Source organism: Mustela nigripes, chromosome 4 (genome assembly GCF_022355385.1).
Source record: "Mustela nigripes isolate SB6536 chromosome 4, MUSNIG.SB6536, whole genome shotgun sequence".
NCBI classification, from domain to species: Eukaryota; Metazoa; Chordata; class Mammalia; order Carnivora; family Mustelidae; genus Mustela; species Mustela nigripes.
In genome coordinates, this window is record NC_081560.1 from 29,451,988 (window position 1) to 29,471,365 (window position 19,378).

The following is a 19,378-nucleotide window of genomic DNA, read 5'->3' on the forward strand; positions in this document are numbered from 1 at the left end:
CGTGGGAGGCACAGATGGACGCCGTCAGGAGAGATATATACATGTTCCCAATACTGTGGAGGATGACGGATGGCTTTGCAGGGACACATACTGTAGTGTGTGCACCTCATACCCTCATACCGTAGCAGAGGTCAGCAGGAGCTGTTGCTCTCTTCTTTGCTCGCTTTGCTCTGTTCAAACTATGGATTAACAGATGCCTCGCTCAGATCCAGCCCTTAAACAAAATAGTGGCAGAGTGATTCTCTGCTCTATAATCATTATGAGGATGACCATCGAGGCCTCGGAGCTCACTGGAAAAGAAAAAGTAGGGATAAATGAAGTTGATCTCTGTATGTCGTGTTAACAATGGATTTGGCATTTAATGTTTTCCTTGGACTTAGAAGACACAATGACACAATGACATCAAGGCAAGGGCAGCCGACCACAAAGATGTAGCATCGTTTGGAAAAAAAATATATATATATTCATATTCATATATTTATGGTTTGAATTAAATTTTAGATTTGATTTGGTTCAAGAAAGTTTTATAGCGTGGTTAAAACGTGTATTTTTAATCTGAAGGTCAAATAAATCTGTGCTTCTGAGTATAAGTCGAAACACAGAAGAACTGCTTTATGTGGAAGAACTTGCATCCGATGACATCACTGGAAATCTGAACCATAAAATCATTTTAGAGTTTTCCCAGAGTTAAAGGGGTGTCTTATATGGACACCCTCCTTCCCATGATGGGTAATTTTAGTTTTGAGTTTGTTTGTTTATTTTTTTTAATACGATTTATTTATTAGAGAGAGAAGGAGAGAGTGTGCGTGAGTACGGAGGGGCGGGACAAAGGGGCAGAGAATCTCAGACTCTGCACTGAGCAGGGAGCCCAAGGTGGGGGGATGGGGTGGGGCTCGATCTCACAATCCTGAGATCAGGACTTGAGCCCAAACCAGGGGTCGGAGAGGATGCTCAACCAGCTGCGCCACCGGGCACCCCTCGGTTTGGGGGTTTTAATGAGAGATTGTTTTAGTTATATGTATTTTAGGCATTCCTGGGGACGCTTAAGTTATGGTGTTGCTAAGCCATGGCAAAGCTCACCGCAAGAAATGAGAGGCGCTGTCATGCGTGTGGTCAGTGCGCGGCTTCCTGGCAGAGAGACTCAAGGTGTTGCAATATTGCTTACTTCTGGGCACTCCGCCCTTGCTTCTGCCTTCAGGGCCCTTCTGCTGCAGCGGTACGGTACGTCGTAAACTGGCCAGTGACTCTAGGAGGCGAGAAACAAGAGAAGTGACTCAAGTGGGACTTACAAGGATATAAAATCAATCCAGAAATCTGCATGGTGATCCCTAAGGCATAGTAAAGTTATCTCCTGACCAGCAGCAGCGGCCATGTCTGTGTTTTATTTTCAGGATGTTGTGCGTTTTCGGGGCTGCTTTGGTTTTCATCATAACCAAACATCAATTTTGGAAAAAAAAAAAAAAGGTTAGGTATTTGGGAAAACAAAACTATCCCATGGTGTAATTTTTCTCTGAAGTTTACTGTCTGGTAGGGTCTTATCAAAGGCAGAAAAAAATGGATCTAGCATACAATTATTGACTATTTGGTCTCTTTGTAACCTATGGTGTACATGTAGTATTGTTCATATCTAGAAATCTCTTAAATAAACCATGAAAGAGAGTTTGGAGAAAAACTGGCTTGGAGTGCTGTGTTCACAAAATTTCTTCTAATCATCATTTTAAGGCAAAAATCTTTAAAGTAAGGCAATGAGATTTGAGCAGATTGAAGCTGACCAAGAGTACTGCATATGTTGAAAATCAAAGTGCTTATAAAGTGGGCTACCCTTAAGAAAATATTACTTTATCTTTTGAGCCAATTTTTATTTTCAGTGTGTTAGTTTCTAAGATATTATGCAACCATGTCTATATTATTTCTGTCTTTACATGAAAGAAGTAAATTAAAACGAATAGCAGTGATTTCGGTTTTTAAATCATAGGAGTAGTAGAAAATCAGCTCAATTTTCTAGATCTTTTATTTCCCCTCCCCTTTTTGGGGAAAAATCATGAGCAAAGAAACTCAGCGTTCACGCTTTTGACAGCTCACAATCTTATTATCAGTCCACCCCCCCCCCCCATTTCTCTGCTGCTGTCCTAGCTCAGCTATTTTTCACTTAGTTGTCCTGATCACATCTTTGCTTTCCTATAGGTTGTTTTTTGTTTTTTTTTTTTTTTACAAAACCGCCAGAATTATGTTTTTATAATGTATGTCAGACCGTGTCACGTGCTGCTGGATTTTGATTACACTTAGAATAAAAGCCAGAGTCCTTTCTACGGCCCCTGGAGATCTGTCTGGCTCTATTTCTCTTCCTCTTCTGCTTACACTCCTGTACCCATCCACCCCGTGTGTGCTCTAGTTACCTCCCAGTTCTTCAGTAACTGGCTTGACCCAGAAGGTGGCCTGGCACTTGGTATTTCCACTTCCTGGATTGCTTTTGCACCAATCTTATCAGCCTTGCCTTCTTGTCTCTACTGACTCATCTTTTTTTTTTTTTAAAGATTTTATTTATTTATTTGACAGACAGAGATCACAAGTAGGCAGAGAGGCAGGCAGAGAGAGAGGAGGAAGCAGGCTCCCCGCAGAGCAGAGAGCCCGATGTGGGGCTCGATCCCAGGACCCTGGGATCATGACCTGAGCTGAAGGCAGAGGCTTTAACCCACTGAGCCACCCAGGCGCCCCTTTACTGACTCCTCTTAAAAACTACCTTCGGAAAGATCACCCAGCCCAAGGCAGCTCTTAGCCTTCTACTAGGCTATCACTCCGCTTTGTTTTCATTTATCGTTTAAGTAACAAATACTTACGGAGCACCCACTTTGTGACAATAAAGTTCCTGCCCTAAGGGAGATGTCATTGCAGTCAAGGGGGTTTGTCAATAATCATCACTCCCAGGGGCCCATACCCTGACCCAGTGACATAAAAGGAGCAGAAGATCCATGACGCCCTGAATTCTGCCAGCATTAGTGAGAAGAACTTTCAGGGAGCTCATTCTTTCTCACACTTTTACTGTTTATTTCTGCAAGGTACCTCTGCAACTGGAGAAGGGTCGAGGTGCCTGTGGCACAAAGAACACAGCCAAAAGGCTCTAGCAACCCCTCCCCCCAAACTACTATGCACATTCTTGAGCAACTCACATTGTCTACTTTTTGCATTAATTTTGTCACTTGTAAAATGAGGTAGTCCTATCCCTTTCACGAGGTCCTTGAGTGAATGAATTATGAAAGTACTTGATAAATAGAGCACTAGTCAGATGTCCCATTCAGGTGAGTATCAGATATTGCCCGTAGATTTCTTTCAATTTGTGGACACTTTTTTCCTTTCCTCCCAAGGGAGCTTCTTAAATATGTGTCTTTGTTTACTTGTCCTTTGGGTAAACAGCGCTGAATAATATTTAGCTCGTCTCTGGTGGCCATATTTTATTTTGATTCTATCCTAACAGCATTAATTTTTTGTTCTTCTGCAGTACTTTGGAAGTTTGCTTGTCATTTTCTGTGTGGAACTGGCTTGTGGTGTTTGGACATACGAGCAGGAAATTATGGTGAGTTCAAAGTGGGGTATAGTCACGTTCTGGAACAATATTCAGTTCAGCCTTTTGAATCATATACTTTGGAGTTATTTAGACACATGATTGTGGTTTTGAATGTTTTGTTTGTTTGTTTGTTTGTTTATTTGTTTGTTTAAGTAGGCTCCATGCCCAGAGGGAAGCCCAAAGCGAGGGTCAAATTCATGACTAGGAGATCAAGACCTGAGCCTAGATCAAAAGTCAGAGGCTCAATCCACTGAGGCACCCAGTGCCTCTAATTTGAATGTTTATCCTGTATAATAACAATGCTGGTCCTATTTCTGAAAATGAACATTTTCTTGTCTGTGTCTAAAGTGTAGTTTTAAATCATAATTTGTATAATTTTATTTGCTGTACTGTATGTCTTTAATTCCACAGGTCTCTAAAACATCATTGTAATAGACCAGAATAATACATGTCCTAAAATCATTTTTCCAACTTCTCAGTATATAATAGGAAAGATTTGCATTCACAACAAGATCTGGGAAAACTTGAAAATCTACATGTAAGCCTCATAAAGTGCCCATCTCAGCTGTATTCTGATGACTAGGAAGCATGAATTTTCTGTTTCCAACAAGCTGAGCCAAATTCCTTGAAGAAGAAGTATATTTGAAGAGTTGCTGTGTGTTTACTTCAGCCTCGAAACACTCTTGACAGTTTGAGACTTGGCTACATGAAAACAGCTCTTAAGCATTTTTCTCTTTCATTTTAGGAATTGAAATCAACTTTCAGAGTGATGTGAGAATGAGCAAGGATAGGGGATTTTACCAGTCCCGTTGGGTGTATCACTTGCTCCTCACCTCCGCTCACATAGGGCGTGATGACTTTCCTAATGTTTGCCCGCTTCACAGGTGACAGGTGCTACATCTATCACCCATGAACTTGAGCCCCTTTGCATGTCTGTTTTCTGGCTGTTCTCACCGTGGCAGGCCAGGTTTGTCCCCTCCAAGTACTACAGAGTAATTCTGTTTTGGGAAGATGATGTTTTTCTTTTTCTTTTTCTTTCTTTCTTTCTTTTTTTTTTTTAAGATTTTATTTATTTATTTGACAGAGATCACAAGTAGGCAGAGAGTCAGGCAGAGAGAGAGGAGGAAGCAGGCTCCCTGCAGAACAGAGAGCCTGATGCAGGGCTCCATCCCAGGACCCTGAGATCATGACCTGAGCCGAAGGCAGACTTAACCCACTGAGCCACCCAGGTGCCCTGGGAAGGTGATGTTTTTCAACAAGAAGTTCTCAGACAGTTTACAGGACAGAATCAGAATAGAGGGGAAAGCAGAGGAAGAAAGGGTAGGGACCGGGCATTCACATTTGTGACAAGTTCCCCAGATGAACCTTTAACATTGGAACATGTAGAAGCTTTCAAGAAGAGAGGGAGATCATTTTGTATTTGTTTCAGAGAGGTATTTCAGTACTGAAAGTGAAGTCCTTTCGGTACCGGTACTGATACTGCGGTAAATCTGTTACTGTATTGTGAGACTGTTTTGAATGCTAAGTGGTAATTACAGACTAATGAGTACTTTGCATACTCTAATTTGCATGTAAACGATGCTTAGGCGCAGCCACCCATCTGAACCTGCCTGAAAACACTCCTGCTTCCCATCCATGTCTGACAACTCTTAGTAAGAAGAGAGAATTTATGATTTTTTTTTCTATTAAAAATTGAAAAGTCAGGGCAGGTTCTGACTAGTTTAATAAAGTTAAAAGCTTTCTTCAAAATGAAATCTCCTGTTAAAATAGGAATGTTCTTGCTGTCTTTGAGAATCATATTTTTCACTCCATCCCTAGAAATATCATATATTTCGGGGAGTGAAAGAGTAGTTGGTGGCTCCAGACTCTGGTTCTGGGTTTCACTGGTAAAGAGACGGTCGCTTCTAAATTTTTTTGTTTTAAGGAAGTACCTGTATCTCCTTGACATTTAAGCAACAGATAATAGTCCTAGAATTAGTCCCTGATCCTTCACCACAGCTTTTCCTTATGTTCTTTTTGATAATTAAAAGGGATTTAGGGGCGCCTGGGTGGCTCAGTGGGTTAAAGCCTCTGCCTTCAGCTCGGGTCATGATCCTGGGGGCTGGGATTGAGCCCCACATAGGGCTCTCTGCTCAGCGGGGAGCCTGTTTCCTCTTCTCTCTCTCTGCCTGCCTCTCTGCCTACTTGTGATCTCTGTCTGTCAAATAAATTAAAAAACCTTAAAAAAAAATAATGATATGACATAAGAGCTATACAAACCGTTTCAAAATCCATAGAAAGTAAATTCATTTCTAAATCCCTTTTTTTATTATTTAGGATTTTATTTATTTATTTGACAGACAGAGATCACAAGTAGGCAGAGAAAGGCAGGCAGAGAGAGAGGAGGAAGCAGGCTCCCTGCTAAGCAGAGAGCCCAAGCGGGGCTCAATCCCAGGACACTGGGATCATGGCCTGAGCCGAAGGCAGAGGCTTTAACCCACTGAGCCACCCAGGCGCCCCTCTAAATCCCTTTTATTTATTTTTTATTTTTTTATTTTTTAAGATTTTATTTATTTATTTGACAGACACAGATCACAAGCAGGCAGAGCAGAGAGCCCAATGTGGGGCTCTATCCCAGGACCCTGCAATCATGACCAGAGCTGAAGGCAGAGGCTTTAACCCACTGAACCAGCCAGATGCCCCTGTCATATCATTATTTGTTAAATCTCCCAAGTTATAACAAATATGAAATGAATTAATTTAAGGGATTTGAAAGGAAATGTTTTGATTCTAATATAATCTAATTTTAGAAGATACTTTCTTCTATTCAGTTGGGGGCCATCTTCCTGGTGTCATGGTGGTACTGAATGGATAGATGCTGCCCTTGAAGTTGAGTGCATAAACCACTGTTTGCTTATGTAAATCTCCCCCATTAAGTCACCCGGAGAAAGCAAAGGCTGTTGGGGCTGTTTCCAAGGGAAATGTGGAAAATGGTTCCTTGGAAGAAAAGTTTGTCAGAATTTTTTTATTGCTTTTGCACTAATGGCAGTGTGAAAGAAAAGTGCCATTAAAGTTTATTAGCTGCCAAATTTTGCAGAACCCAGCCTTTGCATAGAATGGGCTTTGTGCTCTTAGCTGTTCCATGCAAGAAGCCAGTAAGTGTGTGTTTTCCTTCATGGCCAAATCACAGTATTTTGTGCCAGAACCTCAGTGATCTCCTCTGTTTTTTTTGCCATATTTGGTCTCACATCAATTGTGGTTACAAGAGGGAAACAACTTATATTTACTTTGTAAAATAAAATGTATAATAAGACTATTCTAATAACCAAATCAAGAGATTTGACATCAGTCTGTTTCCCATTATTTCTGTTGTTTATACGTGGTCACCTCCTATTCATGATTCCTTCTTCAGAAAAATCTGTCAATATTAACTGTTTCAGATTATAGACTTCTAGAGATTTACTTCATTTCCAGTTTTATAGACTCAAAGAGATATGAAAAAATAATGTCTAGTGAGTAGCTTGAAATTTGGTTTAGTTCCCTGAATTTTGTTGAGACCATGTGAACATGAAGTACACACAATCAGGCTAAAGGAGCAAAGTTGTGTGCCCAAGTGTTACCATGTTTTCTTTTGTATGTACATTTCCAAGTAATAAAAAAAGAGAATTAACAAAGGAAAACAATAAAAAACTTTTGTGGTCAGGAATTTTTAAGCTACTTGTACTGATACTGCTATTTTTAAAATAAGATTGCAAAATAGTCCTAATCTTAAGTTAGCGTCAGGCTTGCTTGGCTAAGCCTGGTCTGTATTACCACATACATCAGATATGGATGTCTGTCCAGTTTCCCAGTTATGCATTCTAAACATAATACCACATGTGTGGGGAGACGAGGATGTGTATGCGTCAGTTTCCCCCCAGGGCCCTGGAGATAAAGCACCACGTGATGCGCTGACTGGATTTTCGGCCAAATGTTGTGCTGTGTACCTTAAGCTCTGCCATGATTAAACACTCTGTTAAGGGACACGGTGCTTGGTGACGTGGGTCTAGAAGCACAAAAAGTGCTTTAATTTGTGAGGTATTCTTCATAAAGAAGAATACCTGCACCCAAAATCCAGTTTGGGGAAAGATATTTGCACACTTATTCCAGAACGAGGCATGGCTTGAGCTGAATTCTTTCCGTTCTTAATTCCTATCCCTTTATTTTTGGTACTACAATCTGCAGTCACTTCATTTTTTAGGAAGGTTTCATGTATTTATTTGAGAGAGAGAGAGAGAGAGAGCAGGAACATGGAGAGAGGCAGAGGGAGAAGCAGACTCCAGGCTGAGCAGGGAGCAGGACATGGAGATCCATCTCAGGACCATCCAGGACTATCCCAGGACTCCAGGATCATGACCTGAGTCGAAGGCAGATGCTTAACTGATTGAGCCACGCAGGCCCCCCTGCAGTCCCTTCAAAGACTGACTCCATAGCATTATGGAATCAGATCCAAGGGCATTTCTGGGCTGGGATCATTTATTATGAGGAGCTCTTCAGCCAAACATGTAGGACGTACAGTAAACCACTTGTTTTGTGATTTCCTTCAGCTTGACATTGGCATTAAATGATGTTATTTTTTTTTTCTTTTCTTAATGTAAAGAACTTCCTCATTTACTGCAAACATCTACACATAGAGATTGTTTCATAAGTAGCTAATAACCTTGAGCTTAATTTAGGCCGCAAACAAATACAAATTTTAAAATAGTATTTCTTAATTGCAATACATTCCAATATGTGTATGAGTGGGGGAGCAATTGTTTTTGGGAATATGGGAATGTTTGTGTGTCTGAATGTGTGTGTTTGTGTGTTCCAGTTGTGATATTTTGTTTGTTATCTCCAGGTCCCGGTTCAGTGGTCAGACATGGTCACGTTGAAAGCCAGAATGACAAATTATGGCTTACCTAGATACCGGTGGCTTACTCATGCTTGGAATTTTTTCCAGAGAGAGGTAAGTTCTACAATTTCTGAGGTAGAGGGTATGGAATAAGTGGCATACTTTCAAAACACATGTTCAAAGCTGTGGCTTTGGTCATTTTCTCTGCACTGAAAAGTTAAGCCTGTGATTCAGTTACACTGATGTAATTCTTTATTGAGAAATTCCTTAAGTGACACCATGCCCTGCTTTTCTTCCTGTATTTACCATTTCCCCTTCATTTCACGTGGTCCACGTATATTTTAAGAATTTCTTAAAAGCCATTTTGCTAAACTACTGTGAAATTTCCTCTTTCTGAACGTTTCTTGATAAACATCCAAGTTTTATTTGAGGAGATAAGTTTTCATGACTTTTAGAGCTGTCTTTATTTTAAACAGTTACAATGTTTTAAAAAATACTGGCTCTCGTTTGTGAATTAAGCATCAGTATATCATTAAAAGTATGAGTTTTCTAGTCAGAAAGATCTTGGTTCAGATTCTGGCTCTGTTGCTTACTAGTCCATGAACCTCTATAATTTCCTTAGCTTCTTTCAGCCTCAGTCTCCTCATCTGTAAACTAGGGATAAGACCAGTACTTGCCTTCTTGGGTTTTTGAGAAGATTAAATGGGATTGTGGGTTTGATCTCATTTAGCTTACGCTTATTGACGATAGCATGATAAAGCATAGGTTCTTTTTGCTTTTCTTCCTAAGTTCCATAGAGCCCCGCATGCATTCATCTTCTCAAACACGGACTATATGTAGATTTTTAAAATCTGGTGACTTGAAGTTCACCACTGGTATGGCTACAAACCAAGCTCTTCTCCCAAGCTGTTTCCTTGTGATTGGAGATTCCTGGGTGACCAAGTATACCTGTTTCTTTCCCATCGTTTTTGAGCTGAGCCACAAGACATGTGAGAGTCAGTGTCTTACTGGATGAATATCCAACTCTCTGCCCAGTTACTCTATCTGGGATATGGGCAGAGGTTTCAGTCCAGGATAATGGCCAAATTTGGCTCTTTGTGTTACCGTTGTTGAGATGGTGAAAATTATCATTGTAACACAGATTTCCTATTTATTTAAATGCTTCCTGGCTTTGTTTGTTTACCGTTCATTTGTACTAAAAACAACATGAAGGGAAAATAGATGAGACATTAGGGAATTTATAGTAAGCTGTGTTCAGCTATTGCCCTGGATAGAAGCTGCTCAGATTTTCTTTATTTTCTGGGGTTTCTGATGTAGACCATGATAAAAAAGAAGTTTTTTCAAGGGGCTCCATCTAGATAGACAATGTATAACATTGCAAATGATAGTATGTATGTTTTTAGCTTTATTGTGTGGTAAGTTCCCTCCTCCATATCATAGACTTATTTCACACAAAAGGAGGATGATGACCTCTGGGCACCCTGAACGGATTTTTTAAAGGCTCCCATGCTAGTGTGTCAGGGCTGCGGCCAAAATAAATGATCACAGACTGGGTGGCTGAAACAACAGGAATGTGTCATCTTACAATTTGGGGAGCTAGACGTCCGAGATCAAGGTGTGCAGGGCTGATTTCTTTGGAGGCCTCTCTCCTGGTCTTGTAGAGAGCAGTCCTCTCCTTGTGTCTTCACAAGGAGAAGATCTTCTCCTTGTCTGTCTTTCTTTTATATGTGTCTGTGTTCAAATTTCTTCTTATAAGGACATCCATTATATGGGATTAGAGCCCATCCTTGTGACCTTGGTTTAATTTAATTACCTCTGTGAAGATCCTATCTCCAAATATGGTCACATTTTGAGAGCTAGAATTTCAACATGAATTTTGGGGGCAGGGAACACAGTTCCTCTCACAACACCTGGCTCCTGCAATAAATTGTAGAGCTAAAAGTGACCTCATCAGGCCCCAGTTGTCCTGATGACTCCTTCAGTGCACTTCTGGGCATGGACCTCACTGTCAAGGACTTTCAGATGAACCCTAGGGATCTTTTTAAATATCTTTCTAAAAAACTGATTTTTAAAAATGTATTTACTTGGGGTGCCTGGGTGGCTCAGTGGGTTAAAGCCTCTGCCTTCAGCTCAGGTCATGATCCCGGGGTTCTGGGATCGAGCCCTGCATCGGGCTCTCTGCTCAGCAGGGACCCTGCTTCCCTTCCTCTCTCTCTGCCTGCCTCTGCCTGCTTGTGATCTCTGTCTGTCAAATAAATAAATAAAATCTTTAAAAAAATGTATTTACTTGTTTATTTTAACTTAATGATTGGAGAACCAGCTTTGAAATAAATAGGCTCTGCCACACACTAGCCTGTGGTCTCTGCAAGTTGTTTGACCTGTGAAAACCTCACTTCCGCTGTAGGTTAAATGGTGGCGGTATTTTTTTTTCCAGTTTGACACGATGCTAGCAAGAATGGCTTTATCTCATAATGTGATTTTAAAGGAGGTGGGAAAACTACAAGGAAATGTAGATCATGGTCATGTGTGTGGCATAATAGTGGGTTCACATAGGGGAGTTGTAGGGAAAATTTCACTGCCAATCTACTATCTTCTGTTGACAAAAACAACTATGTAACAAGAAAAAATATCTCAGTGACTTATTGAAAGAAAAAAAAAATCTGACACTGAACATGATATGCTTAAGTTATTTGGAAAAATCATTTCTGTGGAGCCCCTCATTTCTTGATGAGGCCAGATAAATGGGCTGTTCTATTGTGGATGGAGTTTGAGTTCCAAGAACTGTACTTTTGTCATCAACATAGGAAAACACATGTCCTTAGGAAATGAGAGAAGTAGGTGTTCTCTGAGTGCAAGGACTTAAAAAGCCTGGCTTGGAAATGTAGTAGTTTATGATTTTTAGAAAGTGAAGTCTTTTTAACTACATATGTTTTTTTATGGATATTCAATGACTTATGTAAAATGCATGATGTTAAATTATGTTTGAGTTAATGTGTGATGTTTATGGCATGTCTGTAGCTTTTAGAGCAAGTTTATAAAAGGAAAATACTAAAAATATAAAAAATGTTTCTCTGAAAATTTTAGTATTACTCATAACACCAGTAGTTCATCATTTATAATCCTCTTAAAATGGTGTTTTCTTTTTAAAAATTAGATATTTAGGCAAATGAAAAATATAAAATCATTTTTCGTATTTTCTTTGTTTCATTTTACACAAGAAGTTCAGAATTCTCCATAGCTGATTTTAGTTGGATTTTGAAATGGTGGATTGTGATATTTTATCATACGGTGTTAATCCTGGACACAGATTGGTCTGTGGGGCTACATAATTTGTAGAGCCAGTCACTCTTGGCAAAGATCTTTTCAGTGATTGCCCAGAGTTCTTGTTTTTGACTATATGGAAGAGTAACTCCCTCCACCCAAGGGCAGAAAATTATCATGGTTAATTATTCTGAATCTAATCTACATATGTCCTTAAGCAGTGTTTCTAAACTTTGGCCAGAGAAAATTTTTGTTAAAACTTGGTGAAATGAGACAAAAAAGAACAGAAGACAGTGTAGTTTTTCTTGAATCCAATTTCATTCAAGCTAAAGGCACATCTTTTCTTCGGGATTTATGGTGAGAGAATACAATACTTTATTTCAAGACTCTCACTCAGTGAAATAAAAATGTGGTTGCTAAACTCGAGTTTGTGTCTCAAACATTTTTGAAAATCTACTGGTTAATGAATTCAAGTTGGGTCATTTTTGTGATGTGTGGTTTTGGTCAATAACTCTTTCTCCAGAGATTACAAAAACTTTTAATCTTTGAATTTGTTAAGCAGTTAAATTGGTAAGTAGGTGATACACAAACAGATTAGAACAGATCAACTGTTCTTTCGTGGCCAGAGGTTTAATGAGAACTGTAATAATCCAGTTAATTGTTACTGTGCATAATGACTCTGTTGCTGTATGATCACTTAGAGAGGATTGTACAGTTGGGGGAGACTCAGCCATGCCTCATCTGATTTCTTGGGTTATAAGCATTATTGTTCGGAATTGTTCCGCTATGGAGCCCTTTGCCACATTTCTGTCGTCAGTATAGAATGTACACATATCTTTAGGTGATGACAGAAATGAGTTTTAGCTCTGGGTACAAAAATTCAAGAAATCTAACGTTTAATCTTCTGTAAGTTAAGAAAATATTTGTGTAGTTTTTGAGCCTGACCAGTCATTCTTTTGCAGTTTAAGTGCTGTGGAGTGGTGTACTTCACTGACTGGCTGGAAATGACAGAGATGGACTGGCCCCCGGATTCCTGTTGTGTTAGGGAATTCCCAGGATGTTCCAAACAGGCCCACCAGGAAGATCTCAGTGACCTTTATCAAGAGGTAAGGTCATATGTGGTTAACGTATCATGTATACGAGTTTTCTTATAATGACTTTTAAATAAAGGATCAACAACATGGCCATGAAATTCTCCTCTTCTAAATACAAAGACCCTTGAAATTTTTCTCTGTTATGTGGAGAAACAGCATAAAGCTAAAAATCAGTATAAAAATCCGAACCTTATCACATGTGAACAAAGGAAATTGGAAAAGACCATGTTTAGACTCAACTGGGTTTTAAACTGTATTGTCTAGAACCAGTTTCTCTTGCCTCCTAAGGATCCTTTGAAAATAGGTCCATGAGGGGTATGTAAAGAACTCTGCATATTCAGGAAGACAAGGCTGGGAGTTCCCAAACACGATATGTATTTTAGGGCCTCCACTAAAACACATGTAGGGAAAAAAAATAATCAATACCGCTCTCCAGGGAAAATTCTGTCCTCTACTCTTCAGCTCCCCCTACTGGCTAATTAGGAACAGCGATGTTAGTTGTAGTTGGCAGATTGAATGGAGTTAGATGCTCACTGGGTTTAAAATCAGTCATCCCATGCCCAAGAAAGTTGCATGTCTGTGTTTTCTGGGAGAATTTATCCAAATCATCAGTTATTCCTTTATTATCAGAAGTTCTCCTACTCCTTCATTTTTAGTGGTGAGTTTTTGAACTTTGTTAGCAGTAGAATCTGAATTCAAACTAAAATCTAGAACTATACCATCCAGTACAGTGGCCAGTAGTTACCCATGGCTATTTAAATTAAAATTAAATTAAATGAAAATGTCATTTCCTTAGTTGAAATAGCTACATTTCAAATGCTTAAAGGCCACTTGAGACTAGCGGCTTCTGTATTAGGCAATGCAGATATAAGACATGGCCACATTACAGAAAATTTCATTGCAGACTCGAGCTAGAATGGAAGGGCAAAAGGCAAATCAGATGGAAGGGAGCTCTCAGGCTGAGGGGCTGGGATCATTTCCCAGAAACATCTCCAGTCAAGCATCTGGATATCAGAAAACAGTATTGAAAAACTCTGGCTTACTATAACATAAAAACTCCTACTGCATAATATGTCATCCATACCTACACATGCACGCACGCACACACACACACACATACACACACACACGTATATATAATATAGCTATGAAGAGTGAAACTTTAAAACAGAATGTCATGATTTATAAAACATGCATTTTTATACCTATCTCAAGACCTTAGGACGTTATACATTTTTCCCTAGAAATACTATTATTGTTCAAACCATCTTTTAGGCTGCCAAAATCAGTTGCAGAGTTGCACAGAAATCACTTTCATTAATTTATGGTGTGTATTATTTGAAGAAGATGGTGGATTACGTACACAAATCAGTGTGTACGTAAATAAATAAATAAATAAATAAAACAGTGCTATCTTCTTTATATCTTAGATACGAGTAGCTTTTGGCTGTTAAAAAATTCATCTCAGAGGACAAGACTGTGCCTCATTAAGCATATCCAAAATAAAGTGCTTTGGGCTCCGAAGACATGCCACAGAGAAGCATGCCAAGTGTTTTTTTAAGAGACTCAGAATTGTGTTAGTTTCCTAGGGCTGCTGTAACAAAGTGCCACCAAGTGAGTGACTTAAACAGCAGGTCTTTGTGGCTTTGTGGTCCTGAAGGCTCGAAGGCTTGAGAGCAAGGTGTTGGCAAGCTTGGCTCCCTCTGAGAGGGGTGAGGAGAATCAGTTCAGTGCCCATCTGTCAGCCTCTGGCGGTTGGATGCAATCTTTGCTCTTCCTTAGTTGTAGAAGCATGACCCCGAACTCTGCCTTCACATTCACATGCAATTCTCCCTGTTTCAGTGTGTCCCCAGATTTTACCTTCTCCTAAGGACACCAGTCCTATTGCTTTAGGGAACTAACCTTTTGCAGTACAACTTCCACTTAATTAATTACATCTGTGATGAGTCCATTTCTAAATAAGATCACATCCTGAGGTTCTGGGGGTTAGGACCTGAACATATGCATTTGGGGGAAACACAGCTCAACTCATAACAAAAATTGTTGAAACAACTGAATCACTCAGGTTGTTTATTTGAAAAGATAACCAAAGAATAATTGGGTCAATGTCTCTGAGTTCATGATTATGCTACGTCTTTTCTTCTCAAAGTCTGAAATAAGGACAGTCAACTAACAAGTTCAACAGTGAAAGCCCTGTTCATTCCAGAAAACAGAAAACACAATAAAACAGTGCTTAATATTTCCAAGATATTATTAAATGCAAAAACAATTGTGGATATTCAAATGTATTATAACTCACCACTAGGTTTTAAAGACACAGGTGATTACAGTATAGATGTGAATGGAAACCTATCCACTTTCCTAGTGTGAACTTTTGTTAGTTTTTAGGAATGGCAAGTCAATATGGGAAATCACTGGGCTACACCACCATATATAATAATCTCTACCTTCTTTAGTGATTAATATTGATAATATGATTACAACTGGCATTGATAAGAATGGCAAAACATGAATCCATTTACCAGATCTTCCCATAAAGTCTGAATATGGACAGAGTCACTTTGATTGTACTTTCTTTAGTTGGAAAGCATTCAGTTAAACATCTGATAGGATTTTCTTGCTGTCAAAATGCAATTTGTTTTTACTAGTTTGTCTTAGATTATTTCCACGAGTAGTATTTGTCCTGGAATGCCTTACTTTGGGACTGTCTATAATTGCTTAATCCATGAATTTCGAGATTGAAAGAGGCCACAGGATTGTGTGCATGCCAGTTGAGGAACCAGACTATTTGAAAGGCTTTTTCATCAAAAGACTTTCAGTAGCAAGCTGGCATTGTCAGTTACGAGATGTTCTGTAGACAGACTTCCCGCAGAGATGGAGGTTCATTATATCAGAGTAAGTCTGCTTTTACATTTTATAATTAATAACAGATGCTGGTATTGGTAATAATATAGTGCATAATTATATGCATAGTTGACTTACCAAAGTGGATCACTTAGTAGCTTTATGGCACAAGTACAATTAAATCCATCATTAAAAATAAGATTTAATTCTACTTTGCCCTGGAGAACATATGTTTCCTAATTGAAGAGTGCCCAGAGACCATCCACCTGGAAGATGAGGGGTCTAGAGGGAGGGACAAGTGAGGGACAGCTGGAGGTATTTATGTTGCTTGTTCCGAAGTAGCAAAGACTAAGGGGAGATATTTTAGATGTCTTCAAATATTTCAAAGTTCATCACTCAGAACAGGAACTAGACTTACTCATTGTTGCTCCAAGGGCCAGACGCTAGAGGAAGGAAATTTTGAATCAATAGAAGGAAGACCTTGCTCATCAAAATCCGTCCGATTGTGACACAGGTTCTCTTGTAAAATAATGAGTGTCTCATCACTAAAAATATTAAAGTCAAGGTCAGATAACCATGTCATTGGCGGGTAGAATGGGTTTTTAAATTAAAAGTGGATCTGGACTAGATGAACTTCAAGGTCCCTTTTATCTTTCCTATTCTGTAAGCTCAGAGATAAGAACTGGCTTTCTTCCTGCAATCTTTCTTCAGTAGTCTGAAATCAAGGAAATAAATCATTCGCAACCATCTGGTGGCCTGCATGGTCCCTGACCCAATAATGTTTTATGACACTTTTGAAACCTGTGAAAAATGACAGAGCAGAAATACAGCGGCAATTGCACATTTTAGAAACATTCCCATCAGAAGTATTGTTGGGTTTGGTACACAGGTCCTCCAATACCTGTAATGAGCTACACACTTGTAGAGACGTGTAGTTGTAAAAGTCACAGATGAAACTATTTCTGATCAACAGTTTGGTTCCATCACACTCATGAAGTCAAATGTTTTGTGAGAGACTCCTGGGCCCCAGGTGCTGTTATAAAGGCTGAGGATACAGCCAAGAATGTTGCAGATAAAAATCTGTCCTGTATAATTTATATTCTAGTTAGGATGATAAATATTTAGCAAGATTAAAAACAGCAATAAAAAATAATTTCATGTAGTGGTAAAAGCATTTTGAAGATTCTGAACAGGGTCATATGCTGGAGGCTGGCTTTATTGGCGAGGGAGCTACTTAGAATGGTTAGGAACCCACTCTTTTAGGAATGACATTTGAACTGAGAGCAGTTGATGCCAAGGACGCAGCCATGCAAAGATCCGCTGAAGAATTTTTTTTTTTTTTTTTTACCCTAAGAAACTACAAATGCAAAATCCCACCCAGGGCTACCCTAGTGATTACTGACTACTTACTACCTTGTTCTTTGGGATTGCTTGTGGAACCGCAAAACATCAGACCCCAAGCTGAAGTTGGTAGAATAGAGGCCTGGGATGCGCCTCTTCTTTCTCTCACCTGCTGAGTCGTCGACCGTATCGTTAGTAAAGGTCTCTGTCTAGACCTGATCTGGAGTAAAAAAACAAAACAAAACAAAAAACCCAGAGAGACAGAAAAATAAAGAAGGCTAGCAGAGAGAAAGTCTTGCCTGTGGACCTATGCTCTTGTTGGACAGGCTTCAAGGGAAAGGTGATACCACTGAGATCGTTTTCACTATTTTTTTGTGCATTTTTTTTCTGTGACTAGGATCCATAGCTCTCACCAGCTTTTCTTGGGGTTTTTATACCTCAAAGCGTGAAGAACCATGGTTGTGGAGATAGTTGCAGTGTTTGTCACCGCACATACGAAACGAAGCATGAACATCTCCTCAAAGGGACTGAAATGCCATTTTCGTCCTCTGTGTGCCCCCTCAAGACAAATGCGTGGAAGTAGACAGGTTCACAACAGGTCCTACTTCAAATGGACCAACTCAAAATGGAAAACAAAGACGAATGGAGAGTAAAGTAAAATGTGCCCCCGTAGACACATGTCTTTGTTTTGTAGTTAGAAGAAAGACCGCTATGAAAAGATACTGACTGCTTCTTCAGAAAAATGGTATTCACAGCAGGTTATATGAGGGCTGGACAGAGAGACGGTTTCCGCACAGCTGAGTGCCTTCAGAACACTTTCCTTTTAGACCCTTAGTCTTTGCATGTTCTGTGTGGTATTGGGTTTGAATAGCGCATATTCTTTATGATTATTCCCTTTGTGCCAAGTAGTTTTGCCCCAAACCATTTCTGCCTCTTTAGGTGGTAGGTGTTTATTTCTTCTCTGAGTAACAGAAAACATCGATAAACAGGCTGAGAGAGAAGGGCAGGGAGCATGGAAGTGCAGGGGTGTGATCTCTCTGAGCCGTGGTTTACAGGACGAGGAACCCAGATGGTGACAAGTATATATAGGTCTGCAGCAGTCACAGAAGGTACAGGGACATATAGAGATGTTGCCCCGCCTCACCCCAGTTCAAGGTGGAGGCAGCTTGCAGGGCGCCATGCGTGATGGTTCATGTTTTGGTGGACACCCAGAAGAGCAGAAGCGGGGCGGGGCAGAGAGTCTCAGGCAGACTCCGTGCTGAGTGTAGAGCTCCACGCAGGACTCGATCTCAGGACCCTGAGATCACAGTCTGAACTGAAACCAAGGGTCGGAGGCTTAACTGACTGTACCAGCCAGGAACCTCCTCCCTAGGAGATTCAAGTTTTTGCTCTCTCTGTTGTCTGTTATCTCCTGTGTGAGCCGAGAGTCATGAATCTGTGCTGCTTTCCCACAGACGGGAAGTCTGCTCCTCCTTATCTCCTTTATACTCTGTTGTTGGCAAATGGCATTTGCTTTATAATCTATGCTCCCTTTTTTTTTCTGGGCAACATCTCAGCCCTCAACACTTTTTGCTAACACTCTTCTCCTCTGAACAGTTAGAAGGTGAGTCAATACTATATCACACACAGCATCCTAAACATAACCATTTTCTTAGCAATTCTCTGTGGTAGAGACATGACAGAGTGTTGAAGATACAAAAGGAGTTGGTGGGAGATGGGGTCTCGCTTTCTGGCAAGTTCTACATAAGTATGAGATTGATGACTTTTCTCCCAGGTAAGCCGGCTCTTAAACAACTAGTAGGATTCTTCTTACAACCAAGGAAATTGCACACACACACACATACACACACACGCTAAACAAAATGAGGGCTAAGTGTTGAAAGAGAAGTTCAAGGCAGGACACAAGAAGAGGTAACAGTTTAGGGCCCCCCGCCAGGGGCTGGCCAGTTGCATTAACACAAAGTTAGTCGAGTCTGCATAGTAATGATCCACACATCAATGGCTAGAATAAGAGATAGGAACTAGATAAACCTAAATTGGGGCACAAGAAGGAGCCAGACACAGGGTACGCAATCTTTGATCGCCACGGTCTTTATGTTAGAGATATGCAATGCGAGCACGTAGAGGGGCTCGTCATTCATTGAGATAAACAGGTGCTAGTCACGTGCAGAAAATATTTGGAAGGCATGGGCCGAAGAGGGCATTGCAAGCGAAGGGGCCATGGTGCGAAGTTAGGGCTGGAACTCAGCTGGAGCACGGGGGGCGAGGAGGGCCGCCTGCCAGGGCTGGACGAGGCAGGAGGTGCATGAGGAAGAGCCCTGTCTGCCCGGCCACCACAGGCATTTTATGCTGAATCCTGTGAGTAGTTCCCAAACAGAAAGGCAAGCACGTTCACAAATCTGAGGCATTATTATGAAAAGAAGG

At 40.3% G+C, this 19,378-nt stretch overlaps 1 protein-coding gene across 3 annotated transcripts in view; it reads left to right on the forward strand.

The window, feature by feature from the left end:
* TSPAN12 (tetraspanin 12) overlaps positions 1 to 19,378 on the forward strand; it is a 64,883-nt gene that overhangs the window by 33,618 nt on the left and 11,887 nt on the right. For all 3 annotated transcript variants that reach the window (XM_059396514.1, XM_059396515.1, XM_059396516.1), the window contains 3 exons: positions 3,497 to 3,571; positions 8,421 to 8,528; positions 12,638 to 12,781. In XM_059396514.1, coding sequence (XP_059252497.1) covers positions 3,497 to 3,571; positions 8,421 to 8,528; positions 12,638 to 12,781 — 327 coding nt within the window. The remainder of the gene's footprint in view (positions 1 to 3,496; positions 3,572 to 8,420; positions 8,529 to 12,637; positions 12,782 to 19,378) is intronic.